This window comes from Charadrius vociferus, unplaced genomic scaffold (genome assembly GCF_000708025.1).
Source record: "Charadrius vociferus isolate BGI_N301 unplaced genomic scaffold, ASM70802v2 scaffold1578, whole genome shotgun sequence".
NCBI classification, from domain to species: Eukaryota; Metazoa; Chordata; class Aves; order Charadriiformes; family Charadriidae; genus Charadrius; species Charadrius vociferus.
Window position 1 is genome coordinate 410,457 of NW_009649704.1, and position 24,341 is coordinate 434,797.

The following is a 24,341-nucleotide window of genomic DNA, read 5'->3' on the forward strand; positions in this document are numbered from 1 at the left end:
GTGACCCCTCTGTACACTGGGCAGAGGCCGTGGCGTGTCTGTAAGAGGGACTCCATAAAGTCGTCCCTCTCCCCGTGTGGCGTTTTGCTGCCCGGGGCCGGGGCAGAGCTGCGGGGGCCGCGCAGGCAAGAGGGCACGTGGGGCACCCCCCGACGCCGTGGCACAGCCTTTCCTTTCTCACCGGTGTCCTAAAGCTGTCACTGTTCTACGTGAGGCAGAAATAGGTTCCAGACTTGCCCAGAAATTCTGCCTTCCGTAGCCCCGTGTCCTCTCTTTGGTCCCTCAACACAGCGCCTTTGTTAAAGACCTTGAGGTCAGACGACAAATATCCCCGAATTACCATCCTCAGACCTGGAGGAATGTGTGGCTCTTCGGGGCGTTGTGAGAGCTGCTGCTTTTCTCCCACTGCCTTTGCAGGTGGATTACAGTAAAAAAGAAATAGGTTTGTATTACATTTGCTTTGAAAGTGGCATAATTATTTTTCTCCTCTTAAAAAAAAAATAAGGCAAAACCCCTCCAACAGATTAAAGATTCTAATACCAATAAGAAAGACATGAATAATATAATATTCTTCATTAATATTTTTTAAGTTACTGTGGACCTCAGTTTGAAGTTACAGCTGCTTTCTTTAAAAAGAAAGCCAAAAGCTGTAACCAAACGAAGCACATAAAGCTCGAAGCTAGCGTCTAGCTCGGGAAAGCACTACCTTAGGTAAGCTTCAAGGAATAATGCCTGACATCTCTCTTTCTGAAGCTCCTCCAAACAGATGTTATAAACAGATTTTTTTTTAAGCCAGAAAAGCACGATTAAAAAAAAAAAGAAAAAACTTGTTAGTTATATCGGTAATTTTTCTTGACAACTTTGTCTTAGAAATGTGCTAATTTAGGGATGAAAGTATGACAAGATAAAGAACAAGAACAGAACAGTTTGAAGTGGAAGATAGACTGGTTTTCTCCGTAGATGAGGACTGGCTCATCAGCAAAAGGATCCTGTAAAGTGATTTGGACATGATGCTTCCTGATGTGAAGTTATTCTTTAACCACATTAACCTAACATATGCCAGTAAAAATTCTGCGGTGTGTTAGTCCAAACGGCCGGTGTGTGTGCTGCAGGAGGCCGATGTGTCTCTGTCGGCATCCAGAGGGGTTCGCCAGTGTAGGTCTTGTGCTAAACCCTCGTGGTCAGAGAGGGCCTCAGGAAGGGCCAAGTCCGGATAAGAACACCGAGTAGCTGCTGAGTTGCGTGGGGAGTTTGCATATCGCGGAGGAGGATGGGGCTGTCTCGGCGAGGGAGGGATGGACGGATGGATTGGAATCCTGTCGCTGCCCTCGAATGTTTTCTCGTGTTGTGGGGGAGGTTCAGAGCGCGGATGCGAATGGTCACGACAGGAGCTCTGGTAGTCACCGTGCGGATTTTAATTGACGTGCCCGTGGGTCTGTAAATTTATAATTCTCTTTGCCAGTAGTTTTAGCGCCCCTGTTTTGCTGCTGTTTTGCTGCGGTTTTGAGAGTGCCATGTGCAGATCGTGTACAGTTTCTAGGTTGTGGGGTGTTGGGTTGAGTGCTGTATTCCCATAGAAGCGGAGAATGGCTTTGTTGTATAATGTATTCATGGAATAACTGCATCAGTAAAACGAGGCGAAACTAACTCAGCATTTTACCCTCAGGATCCCTGAAGTTTCTCAGAGCTTCCCTTTTGTCTCTTTCCCGGTTTTAGTATGTTAAGCAAAGTGGCGTGGGCAGAGAGGGATGGGGGTTGTGTGCCCAGTGGGTATATTCCCGTTGGGTCAGCCTGGCTCAGGTCCCAACGGCTCTCGCCCAGACCTGCGAGGGCAAACGCAAAGGGGTCCCCGATGGTTTTAGGGGTCAGGAGAAGTTGTCAGAGCCGCGAGGGAAGGACGCAGGGTGTCCTGCCGTGGGGGTGGTGTACAACTGTTGCTTCATTTTCTTTTTAATCAAGCCCTAATGCTTAGCTAAATCTTTCCCTTTCCTTTGCTTTGTTTTAAATCTCTCTGTAGTCAAAAAGCAAATCGAACTGAAGTCCAGAGGGGTGAAGCTGATGCCCAGCAAGGACAACAACCAGAAGACATCAGTGTGTAAGTTTTTTGGCTGCTCCTTACGCTCTTCTTCTATAACGATCTCCTCGAACATTTCATTTGACTTTCCAGTAATCTCTAAAACTTCGTCCCTCTTAAAAGTTTTAATGCTTTTTCCCTCTCTTCCCTCTGCATTACTGCATCACTTCCTTCCAGTGCTCTGTTCACAAGCATATACTAACTCGTTACAGCGGGAACGGAGGGGATCGGTGTGTGCGCGTTTAATATATACTGTATGCGTCCTGCTCAATGACAGCCTGGCGTTCATTACTCCCGTCGGCTTTTAGTGGGGAAAAGTGTCAAAGTGTCATCAATTTTGAAAACTGAATTAACATTACTGTTGTAAAATTAGGAGCAGAGAGATAAGGAACCACACCAAAAAAGACCTATTAGAAAATCTACAGAGGCAATAGCAGTCTCTCTCTTTGTGTTTTATTTAATTGTCCCTGCAGAAAAAAATCACACCACTGCTGTGCGAGAGTTTAAAATACTGATTTTTATGGTCTCCCTATTAGTAACTCCCTTTCAGTGTGTCTGGCGGTGGATACATTAGAGGCGTGCTCGGAATGTCACTTTGTCACTGGCGTGTTTTCCTCTGGCAATAAGCGACTCGATTAGGTCCATTCATCTTTACTTTGGGTTCTTCTCAAGTCAGAAGCAAGACTCTTCGTTTCTTTATGGATATTACTCTGGGCAGATGACTGGGCTCTTTAGGGGATTAAACCAGAGGGATCCGAATTAACTTGAGTTTGTATTTTATATATGTCCTGGTAGGAGCAGAATGTAGCATTTCTTAAAGTAGCTTTTAGAGGAGAGGATGTAATTGCTCATTGTGTTGAACAGTCCGTTATACCCATCGAAGAGGTACCGTTTGGACAATGCACTCGTCTGAATTTCAGATGCAAAATTCACTTAAGAAAAATGGATGAACTGAATTTAAAACATCACTCGCTGTCTGTCTGAAATGCAAGTGGCTCAATTCTAGGCCCATCTGAGAGTGTTTTATGGTCTCCTGTTTTCCAGGAGCAGGGCCCAACAAGATGACTAAATAGCAGGGTGTACATCGCCCAAAATCTCCAGAGCAGAAAATGGTGGGGCATGTTTAGAGACAATTCAATTTTAAGAGAAATCACTGTATGCAAGATGTTCCCAGTCCTATGATGTATTCCTGCCAAGAAGAATTTAATTGTGATACACATTTCGGTTCACTTACCCGAGAGTGAAATTCTGTGGGAAAACACCGCTGGCTCTGATGGTGGGGGTCCTGCGGGCAGAGGGGGGTGTTTGGAGCGGGTGTCTGCTGCCCTGGCTGTTGGGGGATGCGGGGACGGGAGTCCTCACCCAGTGCGAAACGTTAGCCTGGTTTGGAGTCGTTGGTTTACTGTAAATAAATATTCTGGTATTGAGAATATACAGGATTCCCACTTCTCCTTCCTGGGAACGCGAGACTGCTTCCCTCTGGCAGTTTCACCTGTTGCTAACGAATGTCGCTAACGAGCGTTGTCAGCACTTTCCCTGCGGGGGGCTCCGGGGAAGGGCACCGCCGGTGGGTACGAGGCGGCAACTCAACTTCCCTTTCTCGCGAATCCTGCTCTGTCCCAGTCATGCTCCACTTTTGAGGATAAAAGTGTAGGAAGTTCTCGTTGCCTCTGCCCGGTTTATCCTCGCCCCACGGAGAGCAGGCTCCAGGCTTCAAAGCTGTCAATTCAGCATCTTGTGTAGTGCTAATCTTGTCATATTTGATAAGGCAAAACAGAGCGTAGGAAGGCAGCTTAGCCTGAAAGCTATTAAGCTATAATAATATGCTGGGGATGGTTCTGTGGCCCAAATTCCTCTCCGTTCCCAGCGCGGTGCTCGCCGCAGCCCTTGCGCCGGCAGCTCCTTCCCCGTGCTCCGCTCTCAGCGAGGTCTGGATTGTAAACCCAGATTAACCTCTATCTTCCGCAGCCTTCTGCTGTCACACTTCTCTTACAGTAAATTTTCAACTTCAGAAATGCTGATTCCGGAGAAGATGTCTCCAGAAAATGGTTCATTTTCAGAAAATGGAGCCCAAAATGTTATCTTCTTTTTTCCCTCGCTTTTTTGACTCGCGTGGCTAACCATGCCCCTTCTTCTCTCAACCTTGCATGAGTTTATGAGTCTGCGTATGCATCAGAGGTAGTTACACAGGTGGGGCAGGCTGATTAAAGATCTGTGAAGTTTGCTAGAGTTACTCTTACTTCATCTGGCTCGAATATCAGAAATCTAGAAATTTCTGTGTCTCTTAGTAACAGGTAGAGCCACGCCGTGCTTTATTCTCAAAGACTTTCTTACCGGCGATGTTTTCTAGTCCTCTTCGTACCTGTCCTGAAGTTCTCCCTCGAAGAGTCCATGGCCCCGTGAGGCGGGTGTCAGCCCGTGCTGGTACCGCGCACATCGCCCGGAGGGTTTCTGGTTCGCTGCTGGTCGCTGTGGGTGGCTGCCAGATCCCACCCGGCCAGGTTAAAGCCGGCGTGTTTGGATGTCTGAATGGAGGCAAAGCGTAGTCACAGAGCAGCTGTTGGTGCTATTGCAGAAAAAGAGTATATAAAAATACAGAAGGGGGGGGAGAGGAGGTGCTAATTGTGTCCGGCTGCAGTCAAACGTGTTTATTTGAAATGGAAATCAAGTGCCTCGTACTGTTCACCATCCTAAAATTATTTGGACGTCTTGCTTTAATCATTTTTTTAAGAGGAAAAATAATACGGCTCTGGAGAATAAGATATAAGAAATAGTTTTACATTTTAGATTGCATTTAGGAGATTACTTCTTTTACTGCATGCGGTATGTAAATGTGTATATTCCAGGTCACACAGTGGGAAAAAATATGGTACTTTGCTTTCACGGAACAGCATCACAGTTGCTTTTCTGACCCTTGAGTGAGGCACAGCTGGAAATGCACTGCTGGATGTTATTGGAAGGGATTGTATGAAGTAGTACAAGTTCTGTGTATGTTCAGATTTGTCAAAATCTATTTTAAATGTTACAAATGCAAAGTCATTTTGGAGGTGTTGAGCAGTTTTAGGTCCCAGCCAAGTGTATAGAAGTTTCTAGACGTTGAGCAGTGCGGCCACCCTGCTTCCTGCAGCAGCCGGGGCGGGAGGACGGTGTGCTGGGGGTCCCCGCTGTCCCGCGGCAGCACGGAGCCCGCCCGGAGCGGCAGAGGAGCCAGCGCGGCGCTCCCGGCACCGGGAACGTGGCTTCAGAAGGAGCTGTGTGCGGGTTAAGTAGGGCATGTTGCAAGCACAGTCTTTGGCAACAGTCTTCAAAAACTGGAAGTCGGTACATGTTTTTGAACTCGCGTACTTCTGAACTATTCTGAGATAGCAACAAGAGATGAAACGGGGATTCAGAACTCCCCAAGTGAAAACTTTCCAGCTGGAAGCAGTCTTCTCCAGTGTCGGGGCCTCACAGCCCAAGTCTGTACCTTTCCACACCTGCCCGTTGCGAGGCACGGGAGTATGCAGCGTCTGGATCAGTGTCACCGACGTTTGGGAAGTGCGGAACCTTTGGGTGCTGAGCGCTTCATGGGGGTCAGCACACCCTCAGTAGCTCGGCTCCCCTCCTTTTAGGACTGAATTTTGTAACCCATTAACTTGACCAGACGGTTGCATGGAGAGTAACTGCAAGCCTTAGCGTGATTGTAAAGCTCAGCCTTTATAAAACAACTAATTACTGCTGCAGTCCTCCCCGTCCTCCCCCCCCCCCCCCCCCGGCCCGGAGAAGACCTTGCACTGTATTTCTCATGCTGAGAAACAGTCTTTGTAAAACCTTTTTAGATGCTGCTTTATTTTGTAGTTCATATTTTACATTCCTAAATTCAATAAAAAATTGTCCCTTGGGAATCTATCAGTGAACCTTCTCTGTTAGCATGGGGAGATACAGAGAACTGAAGAAGGTTCTCAGTTCTTTTAACAGATGGAGTAAATTACTGTAGCAAACAAAGCAGTCGGAACCGGCTGGTATTGAATCCATGATAAGAAGGAAGTTGTTGAAGAAATCAGGAGGAGAATGAAGGGGTGGAAAACTAGTTCCATGGTGTGGGGGAGAGAATCCTTGAACCTATAATGTAGAAATTGAACAGTTCATCGCAGTTTTTAAGAGCTATTGTTTTCCTAGTGACCTCGAAGAGTTCATTTTGGAGTGGTACAGCCCAGGGGTAGGTCAGGCAAACCTTCGGGAAGATGAACACAGTACTGACAGCAAGTTCTCAGCATAACAAATATGGTTTATAACCTTTGGGTTAGTTATGGTCATATATGTGTGTTTAAAACAACAGATAGAAGAACAAAAGTTTCTGTAAGTGACCATCTAATCCATCCTCTCCTCTTCTTCTGCTCTCCTTTACATTTACAAGTGAAATGTCCCAACTATGGTGATGCGGAGATGTCTTTCCTTTCCCCCTTGCTCTGCTTTATCTAATCTGTTCTCTGATTTATCTACATGCGTTATATAGATATTAATAAAATGCTAGCTAACAAGAAAAAAAATGGTTTTAGTCTTCAGGAATGTGATGGATAACTGACAACCTGGCCACGGGTGCCGGTGGGGTTTGCTGCCTGTAGCCTTGCTGCCTCCCGAGGCGTTGAATCGGAGGCTTTGAGGTTCACTGCCATCTGAGACGGGACACCACAAGGGGATGTGGTACCAGTGCAGAGTAACTAACGTGGCTATTAGGGATGTTGTCTGGATAATCTTTTGGCCATGGGAGAAGACATTTGATGTGGAAAGGCAATCTGGGGATCTGCTCTGTGAGGAGAAGCGTGCAGGTGTTTGAACGTGGACATACCTGTAGAAGCTGTGTTTGTGCGTGTGTACGTTATAGGCGTATCTCCTTTACTGTGGTTTTACTCTGGAGAAGGTATAGAAGTAAAATGAGAAATCTTAGCACTTCTCCTTAAATACCATATGGACTACATACAACCCTAGTTTGTACACTCTACCCGAAGCGTTACTTTTACTTTGTTTGGAGGTATCAGTACGCAGTCAGCGAGTTTGCCTAGGTAGGCAGTGATTTAAGAAACCCTGAGGAAGACGGTGTCACCCATGTACTGTGTGCAGCCGACCTTTCGGTTCTCAGAAGCAGCATGTTGTTTGAAGCTCTGGCAGAAGGACTCTGGGAAGCTGGTGGTTTCATTTGCAGAAGGATCACCAAATTACCTCTCACCTGAGACCTGCTGGAGATACCCACTCCTGGAGCAGGGCTTTCTCCCGGCTGCGCCAGTTATCAGGTCACGGTTGCTGAAAATACCGGAGATGAATCCCTGCTCTGGGCAGGGGCTCCCTTCCATCTGAATCTGGTGTACGATCGGAATCATCAGAATCTGTGAAAGGTGGCAGCAAAGCTTTGTAGCTACAAAACGCGACCATCAAAAGAGACTGTGTGCCGCTTTCATGCTTCTGTCTTTTCTGCTGGTGTCTCTGCTTGTCCACGTGCCTGAGCTTAACGTGAGGTTACCAATATGCAAAAGAGGGAAAGCAATCTCTCAGCAGTCTGGTTCCCTGTGAAGCCGTATCTCGCTTCCTCTTTTGCCCTCAAACACATGGAGGAGGCTGTGGAGCACCAAAGCGTCGTGCCGGGAGAGGGAAGCCAGGAGAGACGAAGGCCCTTCCAAACCAAAGGGGTTGGGATGAGCTGGTGGTGCATGGAGCTGCGGGGGAGGTGGGAAGCCGTGGTGTTGTCAGCCGGCAGTTAGGTGTAGACGCTGGGATGAAATTGCAAGGTGCAATTACCCAATGAATAACGGCCATGTTTGATGGTCTTGCCTTTTTGTGCGTTCACGCTATGCAGTGGGTGTTTGTGCAGACACTCCCTGTGCTTGTCTTCCCACATCAAGAGTTACGCGCATGCACCTCCGTATCTTTCACCGTGTTTGGTGCCGTGCACATCTCAAATTGTTGAGCCAACGTGTCTGGTGTGAGAAATGTGCATTGTCACCGCACCATCATCCATTTGGCAGTGGTCTTTGGGGCACTGTGCTAACACAGTATGTTTTGAAGTATAATTGAGATTTTTTCCTTTAATCTGGCAGTAGGCAGAGGTAGAACGGAGTCATGCTCGCTTCAGATTCATGGTTTGCTGCTTCAGCATCATTGCCAAGAAGCATTGCATTTTCTCTGCATCCTTCCCTTACTGGTACAGTTAAACTGAGTCACATAAACTTCTACAGCTCTGTGACAAAATCGCCCCTTTGTCCCATATTATCGTGCATTTTGGTAGTTGCTGGAATTCAAAGTTGAAATCAGTATATTGCCAGATCTCATCTCATCCTTGTCGGGAGTCCCCCAGGTTATACCCACCCCAAGGCAATGCTTGAGTGCTCGTTTGCGCCATTTGACGGGCTGGAGGGGGAAGGTGGAAATGGGGAGAGAGAGAAGAAGTTTGAAGGCGTTTAATTCAGTGCTGATCACCACCTCATAGATTTCATGTTTGTTGGCAGTTGCATTAAGGTTTCTCCATACAGTTTTTCATATTCAAACTAAATGACTTGCTTTAAAACGCTAGACTTGCATTTCCCTCTCCTTTCTCCCTCTTGTTCTGCGCTTGGTTTTCCCCTGGTCTCACACACCTTTCCCTTGAGTTGTTTTCTTTCCCCGGTCCCCCCCGCCGGGTTTGGAGGGGCGGTAGCTGTCGCCTTGGCGTGTCACGGGTGGCCGTTTTAGTCACAGGCTTCGGAAATGGGCTCTTTAATTGGTGTAATTTTGCAGAATGAAAAAACGCTTTTCGGAGGTACTTCTGTAGTGGAACGGAGGGAAAACTGCGTCCCTCACTGGCATTTCCTGGAAAACACTTTGGTGTATAAACTGAGCTGAAATGATTCCAGTTACACTTGCTTCCAAAGCTGTTGTTCTCTAAACAAAATGGAATACGTTCAGGTTTTCAAGCTACCAATTGCCATTTTTCTCTTCACATCCACCAAGACAGTTGATGAAAGAATGTTTCTTTTGCTATTCTGTCTCTGTATGTGCTGTTTTTGCTTTGTAGTAACTCAGGTTGGTGTGTCCCAGGGACATAATATGTGTCCAGACCCTGGGATTCCAGAGAGAGGCAAAAGAATAGGCAACGATTTTAGGTAAGAACCTTTTACGTGTGTGTTTCTGCATGCCGCAAAGCTGCTGTCTGTAACCATTGTGTGTGCTCCTTGGCATTCCGTAGTCTGTTTTTAGAGACCATCTGCACACCTCTAAAGGCATTGTGTCTGCAGCGCTTGCCGAGAGCGGCGGTGTAGGAGAACAATGTGTGTAAATGTGCACGTGCGTGTTTGGGAGATGGTGTCCCAGACGGGGATCTGGCACGATCTCTCAGAGTATTTCTCTTTTCACAGCGCGGGCGTTTAGCCAGGCTTGTGTAATCAATGGTTGTCGTCATTCCCCCCTCCAGTTAAGTGCAGAAAGAACTGTCTTAAACAGCAAAAAAATCGCTTCTCAAATTGCCTTAAGCCCCAGCATGGCCCTGCCCCTCGTGAGTCTGAGGTGACTGCCCACAGCGCCGGTACAGTTCTTTGTCAATAAGTATATGTGGTGCTAGATAATTGTTTTCTCGTAAAGTTTAAAACAATGCTGTTATTCCCTTGTAGTTGGTAGCGTTCATTTAAAGTGTGCAGGAATGAATCAGCCAGCTGTTAGCAATAGTGGATCAATATTTAATCTTATTTTGCTGTCGATGGCTGTTTTGTTCACTAAAAGTGGCTTTCCATTTAACCTGAGTCTATCAAATTCTCCTGAAATCCAGAAAATGGATCGGAGGGGTGAGTGTGGAGGAAAAGGAATTCCCTATAGTCCCTAAATGCCACAGGATAAATTCTCAGCTGCTGTGAACCGGCATTGTGTCTCTTCAGTGCGTAAGGCGGCATTGGCTTAAACCAGCAAAGGATCTGAATCCAAAGAGACAGAATAAAGAACGAATCTTTCAGTAGTAGATAAAGTTTGGTGGGTTTTTTTTCTTTATAAGAACACTGAGCATGTCATCTCCTGGGGCTGAGTCTGTGCTCCCGCACTGAATAAAATCCCCACTGAAGTTGCATTGAAAGACTCAAAGGTGTTCTTGGATTGTCACCACCTCAGGCAAACCGCCCGGCACCAGCAAAGCACGAGGCAGCAGCTTTCCCCCCCATTCCTTCCTGCTGTTGCCTGGAGGGCCCGGGAACTCTCTCTGTTCACGATTCGGAGAATCACGGGGGTAGTTAAAAGCAAGTGACAAACCTGCGTCTCTGTTGCTAACGTCACCCTTTGTTCTGTCCGCTAGGTTAGGCTCCAGCATCCAGTTCACCTGTAACGAGGGCTACGATTTACAAGGCTCCAAAAGCATCACCTGTAAGAGAGTGAGCGACATAATTGTCGCCTGGAGTGACCACCGGCCAGTGTGCAGAGGTGAGAAGACAAATTTCGTGGAGTTATTAGGACTAATGAGAGAACCCACCTCCTTAATGTCCCCTTCATGCATCACCCATTCATTCCTCGCCTGGTTAGAGTCCCTCCGCTGGTTTTAACCTCAGCCTGGTGCGTCGCCGGCGGTACAGCCCCGTTCCCAGGTCGCTGCCTCGGGCATGGGGCACAGCCACGACCGCCCCACGAGCTCCCGCCCCGTTGGGAAGGTCCATCAGCTCTGCTGCCGTGTGTCCAGCACTGCCCTGAGCGCGTTTGTGCTCTTCGAAATGGGAGTTTGGTCTTGCCAGCTTCGTGGGCAGAAGTCAACAGGATCTTTATTCATTCCTCACGGCAATTCTTGTGTTCTGGCTGAGCGAGAGGGAGTAATATGGGTCCAAATTATCCAGTTTTTTCAGCACAAGCCTGAGAGAGAAACCTTTGCTTGATTCTTATGCAGTTTTTTTATTCCAGAAATTCAGGTTTTAAGAAAAACAGCATCCCAGACTGGTGAGGGCTGGAAGGGCCCTCTGGAGCTCCCCCAGTCCACCCCCCGCCAGAGCAGGGGCACCTCCAGCAGTGGCACAGGACGGCGTCCAGGCGGGTTTGGGATGGCTCCAGAGGGGGAGACTCCCCCACCTCTCTGGGCAGCCTGTGCCACTGCTCTGCCGCCCTCACAGCAGAGAAGGCCCTCCTCAGGTGGAGATGGAACTGCCCATGGTCACCTTTGTGCCCGTTCCCTCTTGTCCTGTCACTGGGCACCGCTGAACACAGACTGTTCCCATCCCCCGGCACCTCCCTTGAAGGATTGATAATTATTGATAAGACCCCCCTCAGTCTTCTTTTCTCCAGGCTAAAAAGACCCAAATCCTGTTCCTATCACATAATGGAACTAATAAAGCCATTTCCATTAACTATGGGCCCTCGTAAGTTATTAGCTCTGCACATGTGGATTATATTTGTGTCCTTCATACTTGCATACTATGTCCTCATCTCTTTGCAATGCTTTCTGTCCCCTTCCGTTCTCCCTCTTCCAGGGATTTCTTTGTATGGGATAAGGAGGAGAGGGGGGAAAAGGTGAAAGCCTGAAACAAACCTGGAAAAGCTGAGATGGAGAGAGACTCTGTTAAACGGAACTTGCTGCTGGTGGGCGGCAGCGTGAGATTACTTAGACCGTGGCCCTAACGAGCAGGATCCCGGTTATCCTGTGGCCCAGCCACGAGCCATCAGGGGACGGAGTTTTCTTTCAGCAGGGAAAAAAAACCTAATGCCCATTTTGCCCTTGGCCATTTTGTTTCCATTCCCTCTCTGTCTCTAAAAAGTGGCATGCATAATTGTGATATTTGTAATGCTAATAATGAACAACTTGTAATATTTTTAATTAAATCCCTCTAAAGCTCTTAAAGTCATAAATTGGTATTTTTTCAGTTCTTTTTTCTTTAATTTCATCTGCAGGTTTTTTTTCAAGGCTTTGGAATCCCATCAAATTCTTGAAACAAGCCTAGAATAAATTGAATCAGTGTAAGAGGATATTTGGCATAAATATGTGACACTATAAAGTAAATTTATGGTGTCCTCTTGCAAGAGATAAGAAGGGATTTGCCTGCATTATTATGATTCTATGAATCAACTTAATTTTTTTTAACTGCTAACTTTTAGGTTGTTTTTTTTCTTTTTAAAAAGTTTTCCTTTTTTTTTCCTGTTTGTTCCATCTTGTTATTGGGTATCGAGCTTTTAACCCCCCTGGACAGTACCAGTTTCTAACACCAGTGATCAAACCCCTTGCCACTGCTGGGAGACTGTTTCTTCAGCTCCCCCAGCTGCAGCAGGTTCCCTCTGGGCCCTGGGGAGACTCACTTCATCCCTTTGTGCTCCCGTTGCCCGCTTTTAAAATGAGAGCAACAGGATTTACCTTTTTTCCTGTAAGGTAGGATGGGACACGTGTAACGCACTCCAGGCTGGGGTGAAATAGGAGGGGGCAGGAGGAATGTGGCTTAAGCATCATGGATAGGTGCCCTCAGCTGCTTCTCAGCCTTCCTCATCTTCCCTTGTGACCACCTCTGTAGTCAAACACGTTTGGCCAGGAGATCATTTTCTGTGCTTTACTGCTGTTTGGGGGAATCCTTGTGGATGCCACGTGCAGATATGGCTCCTTTGAGATTTGAGAGAGATTAATTTTGAGGAGCCATCACAGCAGCAGAGGCAGTTACAAAAGCAGGATGCTGTTCTTCACACTTTTTGGTTAAATATTACATCAAAGGAACACCACAGGCAAAAATTTCCCTGCTTAAGCAGTTTCTACTTTACCTAAGATGTTTTTCAGATACGAAGTTGAGTTGCCACCTTGGTTCTGAGTCCACAGTCATACCAGAGCGAAATCAGCCTTCTCCTAATAAATCCTTGCTGTGCAGTGGGGTTTTTTGGGGGCTGCAAAGAAGAAAAGACATACAGCTTTCTGGGGACATTAAAAAGGAGCTGTGTTTTATGTGGCATCTTCCATGTAGTTGCTTTCGTTGTCCTGGATGTGAAAGTATGTATGTGAGGGCTTTAATAGTAAATCAAATCAGTCTGAGTGCTAGAGAATAGGTGGCTGTTGGTTGGTCTGGTGGGCCATCTGATTGGTAGCCCTTGGAAGCACCCCACTCATCTATTCATCATAGGTAAGTCCTTCATCTGTGATGTTACATGGAAAAAAATGAATCTTTTGGGTAATGAGAACAGCACAGAGCAGCAATTTTTAATTCTCCCCCACTTCCACACTGTATGCATCTCTCCTTCCCTCTCCTCTGTAAACAAAGAGCATCATATACATCCCAAAGCTGAGAGACCTCACTCCCACATCTGTCTTGTTTTCCTCTTCGCAGCTAGGATGTGCGATACGTACCTTCGTGGCCCCAGCGGTGTGATAACCTCTCCCAACTACCCTGTCCAGTACGATAACAATGCCTACTGCGTGTGGGTCATCACTGCGCTCAACCCAGCCAAGGTAGGTCTGGGAGATGCGTCTCCGTGTCATTGCTTCGGTGCCTTCGTTGAAATGCTGTACGGCTGTGCTTCTTCAGAGAAGGACTGCTCTCTGATATTTAGCCATTCGGGTTTCTGTTTCTGATGTTGTTTCCCTCTCTCCCCCCGCAGACTTCTTCCACATGTTTCTCAACTGTCTTTAAAGACCGCAACACATCACATTCTCTCTCTGCTGAAAATTCATTTTGTTAAAGGATGTAATTAAAAGTGAATGTAATTATTTTTAATCGAAACCTCTTTGATATCTTGGCGTGAATGGTGGTGAAATGCCAAACAGCTTAGCAAAGCATCTCATTAAGGCAGCGCTCAGTCGGGGCAGCAAGGCTGTGCCAGAATGCTCATTTTTCACTTCCTTTTGGCTGGGGCCGACCCCTAATCGAGGGGGGTTCCAGCCCCGCAAGGGCAGCGGGCAAGTGAGGAGGGAGGTCTGGTTCTATTTACTGCTATTTATGCAGCATTGTAAATGCATGAACAAGTCCTTTCGGTGTTCGCTGAGGTTTGGAAGAGGGGAGGTCGGGGGGATTTGTTGTCCCCACTGGTCTGCCTGTGTGATTCAAGTCTGTTGTCGCTGCTCATGTAGAGGGGAAGGCTTGACTGCCTTGGCCCCTGGAAGATCAAGTCCTTTCCATTTTCCACTGGCTCAGGGAGGGCAATGTTCAGTGCCTCACAGCTTTTTCCAGCCCTGAAAACTCTCCTCCAGATCTGTATGGGAACATAAGAACAAAAATTACTTCGCTGTGTAGCGCAAAATACACTTTCTGAGGTGTTATTCAGCATCTTCTGCTCTCAGAAGACAACAAGTCTCATTCTTTTTAGTATCTGGGTTCCCATTAACATCATCTCCATTAGCTCATGAGCAAACCTTGCATGCCAAGTCACTGAGCTCATATGCTTATTCTGTCGATTGTGGTCCTTGCCTCTGGACAGTCCTGCGTTTTGGCACTCTGCCTCTTGCCGCCGATCCAAGGAAGGCATTTCACAAACACGTCGGTGTCCCAGGATCTCATCTTTTGCTAGGAATTGTTACGGTCTGTAGAAATGCTGGCGCCCATCGGCAGTTGTAGCCTGCTCGCTGCCGCCGGTGGGATGGCATCTCGCGCTCTCACCTCCGGCACTTCTGCCGCCTCTGGAGCGCTGGCCGGACAGCCGGAGCCGGGGCTGGCTGAGGAGCCGGCTGGGTTCTGCTTCTGCCTCCCCACTGATCTCCTTTCAGGCCTTTAGTAAGTGCAGATCGCTGGTGGATCGGGATTTTAACGAGGAGTATGCCTATGTTCCAGTTTCAGAATGGGTTTGTGTTCAAAGGGCTGTCATTAGCCGGTCATTTCACCCAGCGGATGTCTTGCTTTGGCTGCACAGGAATGTAGTAATGACCCAAATTCTGGGAAACTGGAGTGGGGAATCAGGATATTTTTCAGTGCTGATTTATTAGGAGTGATTTACTGGTTAATCAGACCCAGGAGGTTCTCCTTCATCAGGGTAATGTGCAAGTGGAGAACAGACCACGTGGAACAGCGGCGATTACTGCTCAAGTGTCAGCTGTGTTCTTCAGCCTTTGGCCTCCAGACCCGGGCGTGCACGTTGCGTCTTAAGCTGTGGTGTGTGTATTATACCTATCTTTATTTTTGTGCATCTCTGTCTTTCAAAGATCAACAAAATCCAGGTTTTGTGTACATAAAATAGTCCTCCGAGTTTGGAAAGAAGCTGTAGTGCGCTAGGCGTAGACGTGCCCTGGGTGTTATGCAGGCTAACACTTCCATTTGGGTTTTGCGGTGCAAATTGTGAAGGAGGAGATGGCAATCCATTGTCAAGAGATGCTTGTGGGCCACGACCACTGCTTTGTTGACCCGTTGTCACATTGCTTTCATGTTGAATATTCACAGTCTAATCTTCAGCTCTGCCCGTTTGCTTTTCTGCAAAGTCTCATGCACCAACGTTTTCTGCTTTTCCTTCAGCAGTGTGACAGGACAAGCTTCGCCTTTTGGGACCTTCCTGGGCACATTGTCGCATTTTTCAAAAGCTTACTGTCTTTGGCAACTTCTAGTTACGAAAAGTTTCTCCTCTTCCCCTGCTTAGTTTCTTCCTCAGCTTTTAAACTTGTGTAATAATAAACTGTTGATTAGAAAACAGCATCTGCAAGTCCTGATCCTCAGCTTTCATAAACGTAAAGGGGATTGAAACTGGTGAAATCCATTAATTTCAACACTTACCAACGTGGAGCAGAGATTGGAGAGCACAAGAAAGTGTAGTTTGTGCTCTGCGGGCTGCAGCATCATGTGCTGTAACGAGGTGTAGCGCAGCCGCACCGGGGAAGGACTGAGCCGCTCTCCGGAGCCGCAGCCGGACCCGTCCCCGGGTGGGGGTGGGGGAGCAGCTCTGCAGGACCCGCAGCCCGGGCGGCCTCTGGCACTCCTCAGGACAACGGGAAACAATGGAAACAAATCAATCGCCCTTAGTGTTTTTCTGCTGTTTAAAGCATTCATTAAGGCTCCGGAAACATTTGGGCAGACAGGACCATACCTGACTGGTGAAAATGCAAAAAGGCAAGTAGATTGACTGGCACGGATGGTCGGTTTTGTCCAGCAAACAGCTCCCGAGGTTGGCTGCCGCGGCTAATGCAGCTGCACACGTGCATAACCCACTGCACACATGTGCATAACCCACTATGGCACTGGGAGCTGCTGGTGTGTGAGCTCTAATGCCAACTTGGTCACTGGCGTTCCTACCTAGTGAGTCCCATAGCGCTGTCTCTGAAAAGTACCCATAAAACTCTCGCTGACGTAAAGCAGCGCCCGTGTCAGAGACATCACAGCATCCCAGACTGGTGGGGGCTGGAAGGGCCCTCTGGAGCTCCCCCATCCCACCCCCACCAGAGCAGGGGCACCTCCAGCAGTGGCACAGGACGGCGTCCAGGCGGGTTTGGGATGGCTCCAGAGGGGGAGACTCCCCCACCTCTCTGGGCAGCCTGTGCCACTGCTCTGCCGCCCTCACAGCAGAGAAGGCCCTCCTCAGGTGGAGATGGAACTGCCCATGGTCACCTTTGTGCCCGTTCCCTCTTGTCTCGTTGTTCCTAAACTGGTGAATTCACCTCCCTGGTGCGCACAGCTTTGTGCACAGAGGGGACGGTCACCACTGCGCGTTCCCCAGCACGGTGAGGCAAGGATTGAAGGTAAATTAATTAAAATGTCTGTAAAATATCTTGAAGATAAAAAGCATTATGGGCCTGAGCTGAAGCCTGCTGAAGTCAGTGGTAATCTTTTTATTGACTTGAGTGGTCTTTGGATCAGGTCCTGTTATATGAAGCTTTTAATATGAGCGATGGGAAAACCACCGAGCTGAATTTAGAACTCATTTGCAAGTCATCTGTTCTATATTTGGAAAAGAACCGTGAGCCAGATTCACTGAGCTACATAATCCCCTCGAAGTTTGCTCAGAAACCTATATAAACAGTACTAAGGGCATAGTGCGCATCAGTTGACAACTTGGAATTATTTCCTATACAGAGGGTGATATCAAACCTATTTGGGGGATATTCAGGGTATATAGGTTTTTTGCTGGTCCCCAGTACCATGGGAATTAATTTCAACCGCAGTGGAAAAATAAATCACTTGGGAACTGAGAAATGCATATGATAATTGGCAAATTTGCATCAAAACTATTTCTGAACCTTCTTGGCATATAATGGATGTTCCTGGTTGATATTTCTCCTGGGGTGATTCTCACCTGGAGTCTAACCAGCCAAATAAAGCTCTGTCCAAGCTTCTCATGTCATCGGTGGAGAGAGATGGGCCCCTCCAGGGGATGATTCACCCCAGATGAAGATGGATGCTTGAGGCTGGCGAGAAGGGGGGGAAATGAGTAATACGTGCTTGTAAAGCATTTGCATGTAACTGCAAGAGGTGCTGCTCTCCATGGAGAGAATTACTGTGTTTTTTCCTATGAATGTGACTGCACTTCAAATCACTTTGCAGTACGAAGCCTTAGAATCAGGTGTCATATTCCAGCCTGTTTTCTTGACTTTGCTAATTGCTTCCTGTCACTTCAGTAGCTTAAAATTGAGGTTTTGTGTCATCCGTGTATTTGTGTGTGCTGGTAGGTCTCTTGTTGTTTAATGAATCATGAAATAATTTTCAGTTTTCAGACCAAGAAGAAAATAGGAAAATGGATAAATAAATATTGTATTCAGCATCCTGTTCCTGTGCCACAAGGTTACAGTCTTCAGTATACTAGAATGTAATTAGTTATTTAATTAGGGTCAGACTCCTTAGAAGGCAGTTTACTTGAATGACTGATTTAACTAATGATGTGTGCTGTTTTACAGCACTGTGTTCTTTGTATTAATTACATTATTCCATCATTACATGGTTTAGTAATAATCTGCACAGGTTAATATTTTGGTACTACTACTAAAATTAATGGTTCCAAACTTCTGTGAAGTATCACAGAGGCTCCTGTTGCACGATCCTGGGGCTTTTGGGCAACACCCAGGGCTAAAATATCTAACTTGCTTTTCTATGCATTTGAAAAGTATTAATTGCATTTATATGTCAAAGATGGCAGCACATGACAGTTCAGTCTGAACTATATATACACCCATTATTTTTTAAAGAACGCTCAAGCTTATCAACGTCTGACTAACCAGTGTTTTCCGAAGAGGTTGAAGTTCACAGTTGAGTGGCTTTGGACAGAAGAACCGTGGCAGCTTCCTAGAGAGCCCCTACAAGCCTTGAAGAGACCAAACGCAGTTAATTATTGCTTCTGGTTTTAACTTTGGGACTCCTATCCCCCTGTGATTGCACACATGCTCAAGCGTGTGCAGGAGATGCTGCTTTTATAATGGCCAAGAAGTGACAAGACAAGGATTTCAGTCCTCCTGTGCCCTGCTCCCTCCGGCCAGGCCAGGCGCTGTGGGGTGGCATCACCCTGTCGGTGGTCCTTCGCAGTAATTGCCTTTGATAACTGCTGTGTTGCGTGAACAAAAAGTAGTGTGAAAGTAAATGTAGTAATTTAGTCTGTTAAAAGTTAGGAAACAATGTATTTACAGGCGCGCGTACAAAGGTCTGGATGCATTCAAGCGTTTATGTGCTTTCCTGAATCCTGACAGTTAAAACGCTCCCAGAAACCGAGTTCCCATTGGTTGCTTCTGGCGTTGTGGATGCAAAGTGCTTTTGTAAATTAAGCACTCTTCCTTTTCTGTTTGTGCTGTCTGAGGCTGCATTAAGACCTTTGTCCCTAAAGTCACATTGTAATTTTCAGTTCTTTGAGAACAATGGATTTCAAAAGCAGCCAAGAGACTTGGAACACCAACCTCTCGGCTTCTGTGGGCCCTCTGCTCCTACCGGATACGTTGGGGCTACATAAATCGAGAGCGGGTGGAAGGTTGGGTAGAGCAGGAGAGAAAACACGGGAGACAAACAGTTGTGGACAGATATAATGGTGGTTGTGTTTGCAGACAGCTTGAGACAATTTCCTTGAGCTACCCCAGGGGTAACTCACGTGAAGTCTGTCCTGGTCGGACAGAACCTTCTGAAAACGGGGGGAACTGTGAGCAGCACAGAGCAAAAGAAAGACTCTCTGCTTGCACCGTATGTAACAAACACGCTGCCTATATGGACATTCAAATCTGTCACCATATTCTCAGGTGTGTGAGAGAAATAGTAGCAGTATCTGGTGAAAAAAATCATGCTGAAATCCCGACACGTGTATCTTTATCAATAAAGTCATCTAGAAAATCAATAGATAAAGCAGAAAAATCTGAGAGGTAATTTCAGTAAGAGCTCAATGTGTCTGGAAAGAAGCGCTACAGTGCTATAAAAAGTGAGGACGGTCACCTTTGGTGATGTCCTGAAGATATTAATGCTCTTATAAATTGCTCCTAGATAGACAAACAGATAAACAAACAAGACAAGGGGATGTGCTGGCTGCCTCGGCAGTTGATTTGTATTAACATGCTGCATCTTTGCCAGGTTATCAAACTCACCTTTGAAGAATTTGAACTGGAAAGAGGATATGACACTCTGACAGTGGGTGACGGAGGACAAGTCGGAGACCAGAAAACCGTGCTTTACGTGTAAGTAGCGTGTCCTTTGTCCTGGTGAGAAATCCACACCTAAGTTTTGCCTGACAGGATGCAGCTGATGGGTTTGGCTGAAGGAGTCCCGGTGTGCCTGCTCTGCCTCGCGGGGTGGTTTATGTGCTGCTTCTTGGTTTTGGTGGACCTGACTATTCTTGCCGAGTTCTTCCCTCATCACTTCTCTTCAGCTTCAGCCGACAGAAGGGCTCTTACCCCTTTGCTTGGCTTCTTGTCGCACCCCTTATGGGGAGGCTGAGGCTGTCCAGGGAGCTGAGGGAACGGGATTGAAGTTCGGATACGAGGGCAGATGCAAATCGGGCAGAAGCGGAGAACTGTTTGAATCTCACTCTCCTGTTCTGTCCTGCACAGTCAGTTCTAGCAGTGCAAAGTGGCTGTAAGTCCATTACCTTTGAGTGGGATCCTGAGCGCTGTACCCCCAGTGTGCGTTTGGGTAGATGATGACATGTGCTTCTTCAGGGCTGAGAGTTGGTCCCCCTCAGTTTATACCCTTTAGTTTGCAGATGCAATGTTGGAGGTTCCTTCAGTAGAGGAAACATTGCCCATCATCCTACTCTCCTTCCAGGCCTTCCTATATCGATGTTTCCCATCTAAATATGTTTTTGGTGGGGTTTTTGTTGTTTGGGGTTGTGTTTGGGGTTTTTTGTGTTTGGTGTTTTGGTTTTTTTTAATTTTAATTATGAAGAAAGGAGATCAGATCAGTACAGGGCCAGTCCAACCGTGCTGAAGAAAGGGATGGAATCTCTGATGCTGTCAGCTTTTAGAATAAAGAATTGCTGTGTTGTCAGTCTGTTGTTCCTAGAAGATTTGAAGACCGAGTGCTTTGTTATAGCGCAGCTCATACAGGGAATAAAGGGGAATGGGCTCTGTGTTGGCATTTGCCATCTCCTACTCAGTGCTTAATAACTGGAGACAGTTTTGGTTTCAGTTGGAAGGAGTTTGTTGATCGGAATGATATAATGGGACGTGTGGGTTAGTGGATCAAAGGCAAGGGTTTTCCTTGACCCATGTGTTTTACAGCACATAAGCATCAATTTCTGGTGTCTGCTATTTTTTTAGGCAGTTTTGAGAGCTCTTGGCTGCTCTGAGGGAAGCGTGTGCCGGGACCTCAGGGCTTTGATGGAGGGTGGCAGTCAGTGTGCACAACACAGAGAGGTTTTTTTCTCCCTTTAAACTTTCATGTGTCTCTGAATTTTAGTTTAACGTACACAGCATGCTCCACTCTGAATCTGCCCCATGCTAAGGAAGTGGTGGTAGTGAAAGTGGACCCTGTGTAGCATAGGGGTAAGTCAGGAACTTTCACAATAGCCTCTAGAAAATGCCACGTTGAAAGACTGAGCCTTGATCATCTCTCCGAAGGCTGTTTATTCTCATTAACCTGCTGACGTTGATGGTTTATGTTTGCCCTTTCTCCAGTAAAGTCTCTCTGTTCCTTTTCTGAAGGGTCAGTGAGAAATCAATGTCTATCATTCAAATGTAATTGTGATAATTGTGTATCTTTCAAATCTGCTTTACTGAAGAAATGATGATTCCGCTACAGCTTCTCTGAATCATTAAATTAAAATACTGTGTAGCTTTATGGAAATCCAAAAATCTAAAAACCGTTGGGGACCTCAGGGTGCCATACGTCCGAGTGCTGCGGGAAACCTGCCTTGCTCTCGGCACGCCTGTCCTGAGCAGCGCAGTTCAGTACTGCGAGCGCAGAGTGAGCCGCAACGGCCACGCCGCAGGGCGCCGACAGCGGGAGACTCCAAAAGCAGAGCAAATCGTGGGTCGTGCGTTGCGCTGTGCCGATGCAAAGGTGTGCGGCTTGCCTCATCTCCCTGACTTCGGGTCACCTTTGGGCACCCACAGGTACTCTGTCCTTATTGTAGAGCCCAGACGTGCCCCACCACTGTGTTCAGGTCCCGACCGCCTCTGAACGCCTGGCTGCTTGCCGCGTTGGGGTGTTGTCTGCCTCTTGGGAGTGAAGATGCAAACCAGTGGTTTTTGTCAAAGTCTCAAATGTCTTGAGGGCAGTTGCAAGGCCGGGTACCGGAGCAGAAGCAGGGAAAAGTCACTGTGACTTTCAGAAGGACTGTTTGAAGTGACAAACGGGGCGTTGGAACCAGGGCCACCAGCACCCAGCTCAAGTGTCTTAACTGGAAAGACTCCCTTCTTTTCTACCTAATAAAAAATGCGTAAGAGCAAACAACTCTCCAAAAGCTACTCTGGCAGAGCTGTTGTACTCTTTCCAACTGGAAAGAGAGTATTTCATATTGTGTTTTTTAATTCCTCCTCTTCGCTTGTTTTTCCCCATGAATCAGCCTCCCACTCCATTTTCGCTTATCTTAATGTTTGCTTGTCTTTTCGAAATCTCTGTTTCTCTGAGGTTCATTTTACTGTATGTTTCGTTTCAGAACATGAACACTGTGATACTTAGGTCAGGAACTCTAACCTGCAATGTATATAAATGTAGAGTCTGATTATTGCAAAAGTGTTTGTAATTAAAGTGTCACAGAGCATTTCACAGATGATTGGTCAAAATGTGCAAATTACTGCCAGGGGAGTAGTTTGTAATAACTTGCTGAACTGGTTTCTCATTCCATCCCTTTTTGTTTGCCTAAAGCCCGTGAAGATTTTCCTAGATTTGATTTTAATCATTTCATGTTTTTTTCGCTCTGTATTAGCTACTCAACACCTTGCTAATGCAAATTTGGAATATCTGAGACTGTCCGTACAAGGTGTAGCGTCCGGTATCTTCTCCCCGTGCTGGAGAACTTCTCATTAAATTGCTGATGCTAATCCTAACAGGGGAATTTATTCATTTATTTTTTAATGTGGGAAGATAAGTTGAAAACTAATGAAATGTGAAAGAGATGTGAAGACCACAGAAATACTCCCATTTGTAATGAATGTGGTTGAAAGTCCATGGACAGCTTTTCTCAGCAGTTGCTGCCTCTTACCTACCGTCAGCTGGGTTCCTGTGTCAGGTTGGCTATCCATTGGATCCAAGCCGTAGTGTTTTTGGAGGAATCAACATGCAGAAACCTAACCTGTCAAACAGACGAGTTCCAGTTTTCTTACTCTTCATTTATTCTCGGCTGTCCAAGAGGAACTCAGTCCTGCAGTCTTTCAAATCAAGAAATGGGTTTGAGTCAACTTGCATAGCAGCAGACGTTATCCCAAACTGAGGTATGAAGGACCATTTGTTTCCAGTCTCACTCTCGTCCCTGTAAAATGCATCTCCGAGAACATAACAGATTGTTAGGCTGAGCTTTCTGACTTGCAGAGAGGATTTCATTCCCTAAAGTAACAAGCACCCAAATCAATCATTCAGCTTGTTAGAGTGGAATGGGAAAGCACGCAAAAACCTTTGAAGCGCCTTGTTCTGAAGATTTTTCTCTTGGTGCGTTCCTCGTTCCTGCCTGTCTGCTGCTTAAATAACTTGAGAAGAATCAACAATAGCACTTCTGCACTTCCCATCAAACTCTACGGATGCAAAACAGTCATTAAAACAAGATTACTTCTTAATTTATCAGCACCCTGGGATCGATAAAATTTCTGATGCGGGTCAAAGCGATAATAGCGCAAAGGTGGGGACAGAACTGGGAGAGCTTTAGTGGGCTCAGGAGACATGAATGTGATTTTGGGGAAGAGCATGCTCCCGATTCCACGGCCTGGGCAGTGAGTGGCGTCAGGCATTAGTGTAGTCACTGGTGCGTATGGGACCGGTGAACGTCCATGGGCTGGGGAGGAGAGTTGCGTATGGCAATGTGGGTCCCATTTATGGTGGATACCTGTGAGGCTGTTGGAGAGAATCTGGCAACTCTGCAGGTAGCCGGTGTTGAGAATGTCAAGCAAGTGGAATGACCCTTCAAGCAGTCATTTGGCTTCACTCTAAACAAACGGTAATTGGCAGATCAGCCCTACCGTCTCCGATTGCCCAGGAAACTGGGAATTGCGACAATTATGCCTGGAGGTTGCGAGCTACATTTATTCAGAGGATGCTATCAGCACACAGCTGTCGGGTTCCTTCCCCGGCAGTATTGGTTTGCAGTAATTCTGCCTTGAGAGCCCGGGGATCAATTTTATCAAGAAGTCTTTCAGGTGCTGCCATTGTACTTGAGGGCGGCGCCAGGCAGGAGCTGTATCTATACGTATAGATGTATTTAGATTTAAGCAAACCCTACAGAAAAAAACCAACCAACCGAAACACCTATCCATTTGCAGTAGCTGCACTTAAGGTAATTTATAAATTTATCCCAGATGATACCTTAGCAGAAATAGCATAATAACAACATTAAACACTGCCACTAAGACAGGCAACAGAGCACTCATACTCTGGTAGTAACCATCCCTTCCCACGCTCTGTTACTGTGTTTTCGGCAGCGAAGGGGAGGGGAGGGGAGGAGAGGGGAGGGAAGGAGCCCGGCTGGAAGTGGGCCTTTGTGCGTGCGTAAGTGCCGACGCTGGGGCTGGTGTGGGTGGGGGATAAAGCTCTAAAGCGGTGTTGAGCCACAACGAGGTGATTAATCCCAAGGGCTGAGTGAGCGCACATGGCTCATTAATATGGATCTATTGGTGACATTTTTCTAAAGCTCTTCAGCTTTCCTAGGAGCATCCTTGAAGGGTCGGCGATGTCCCGCTCAGCCCGTACTGCCTGGATTAGGAGCACTTTTATAGGGCTCACAGGACATTCTGCAGATCTGAGGCTCGTGCCTTGTCTTCCAGGGGTTTTCCGAGATCCTTGTGGAAGCGTCTCTGTCAGGA

At 46.9% G+C, this 24,341-nt stretch overlaps 1 protein-coding gene across 1 annotated transcript in view; it reads left to right on the plus strand.

The window, feature by feature from the left end:
- CSMD2 (CUB and Sushi multiple domains 2) overlaps positions 1-24,341 on the plus strand; it is a 308,452-nt gene that overhangs the window by 140,417 nt on the left and 143,694 nt on the right. The window contains 5 exon segments of the mRNA XM_009890603.1: positions 2,018-2,095; positions 9,099-9,186; positions 10,359-10,483; positions 13,342-13,463; positions 19,465-19,568. Coding sequence (XP_009888905.1) covers positions 2,018-2,095; positions 9,099-9,186; positions 10,359-10,483; positions 13,342-13,463; positions 19,465-19,568 — 517 coding nt within the window.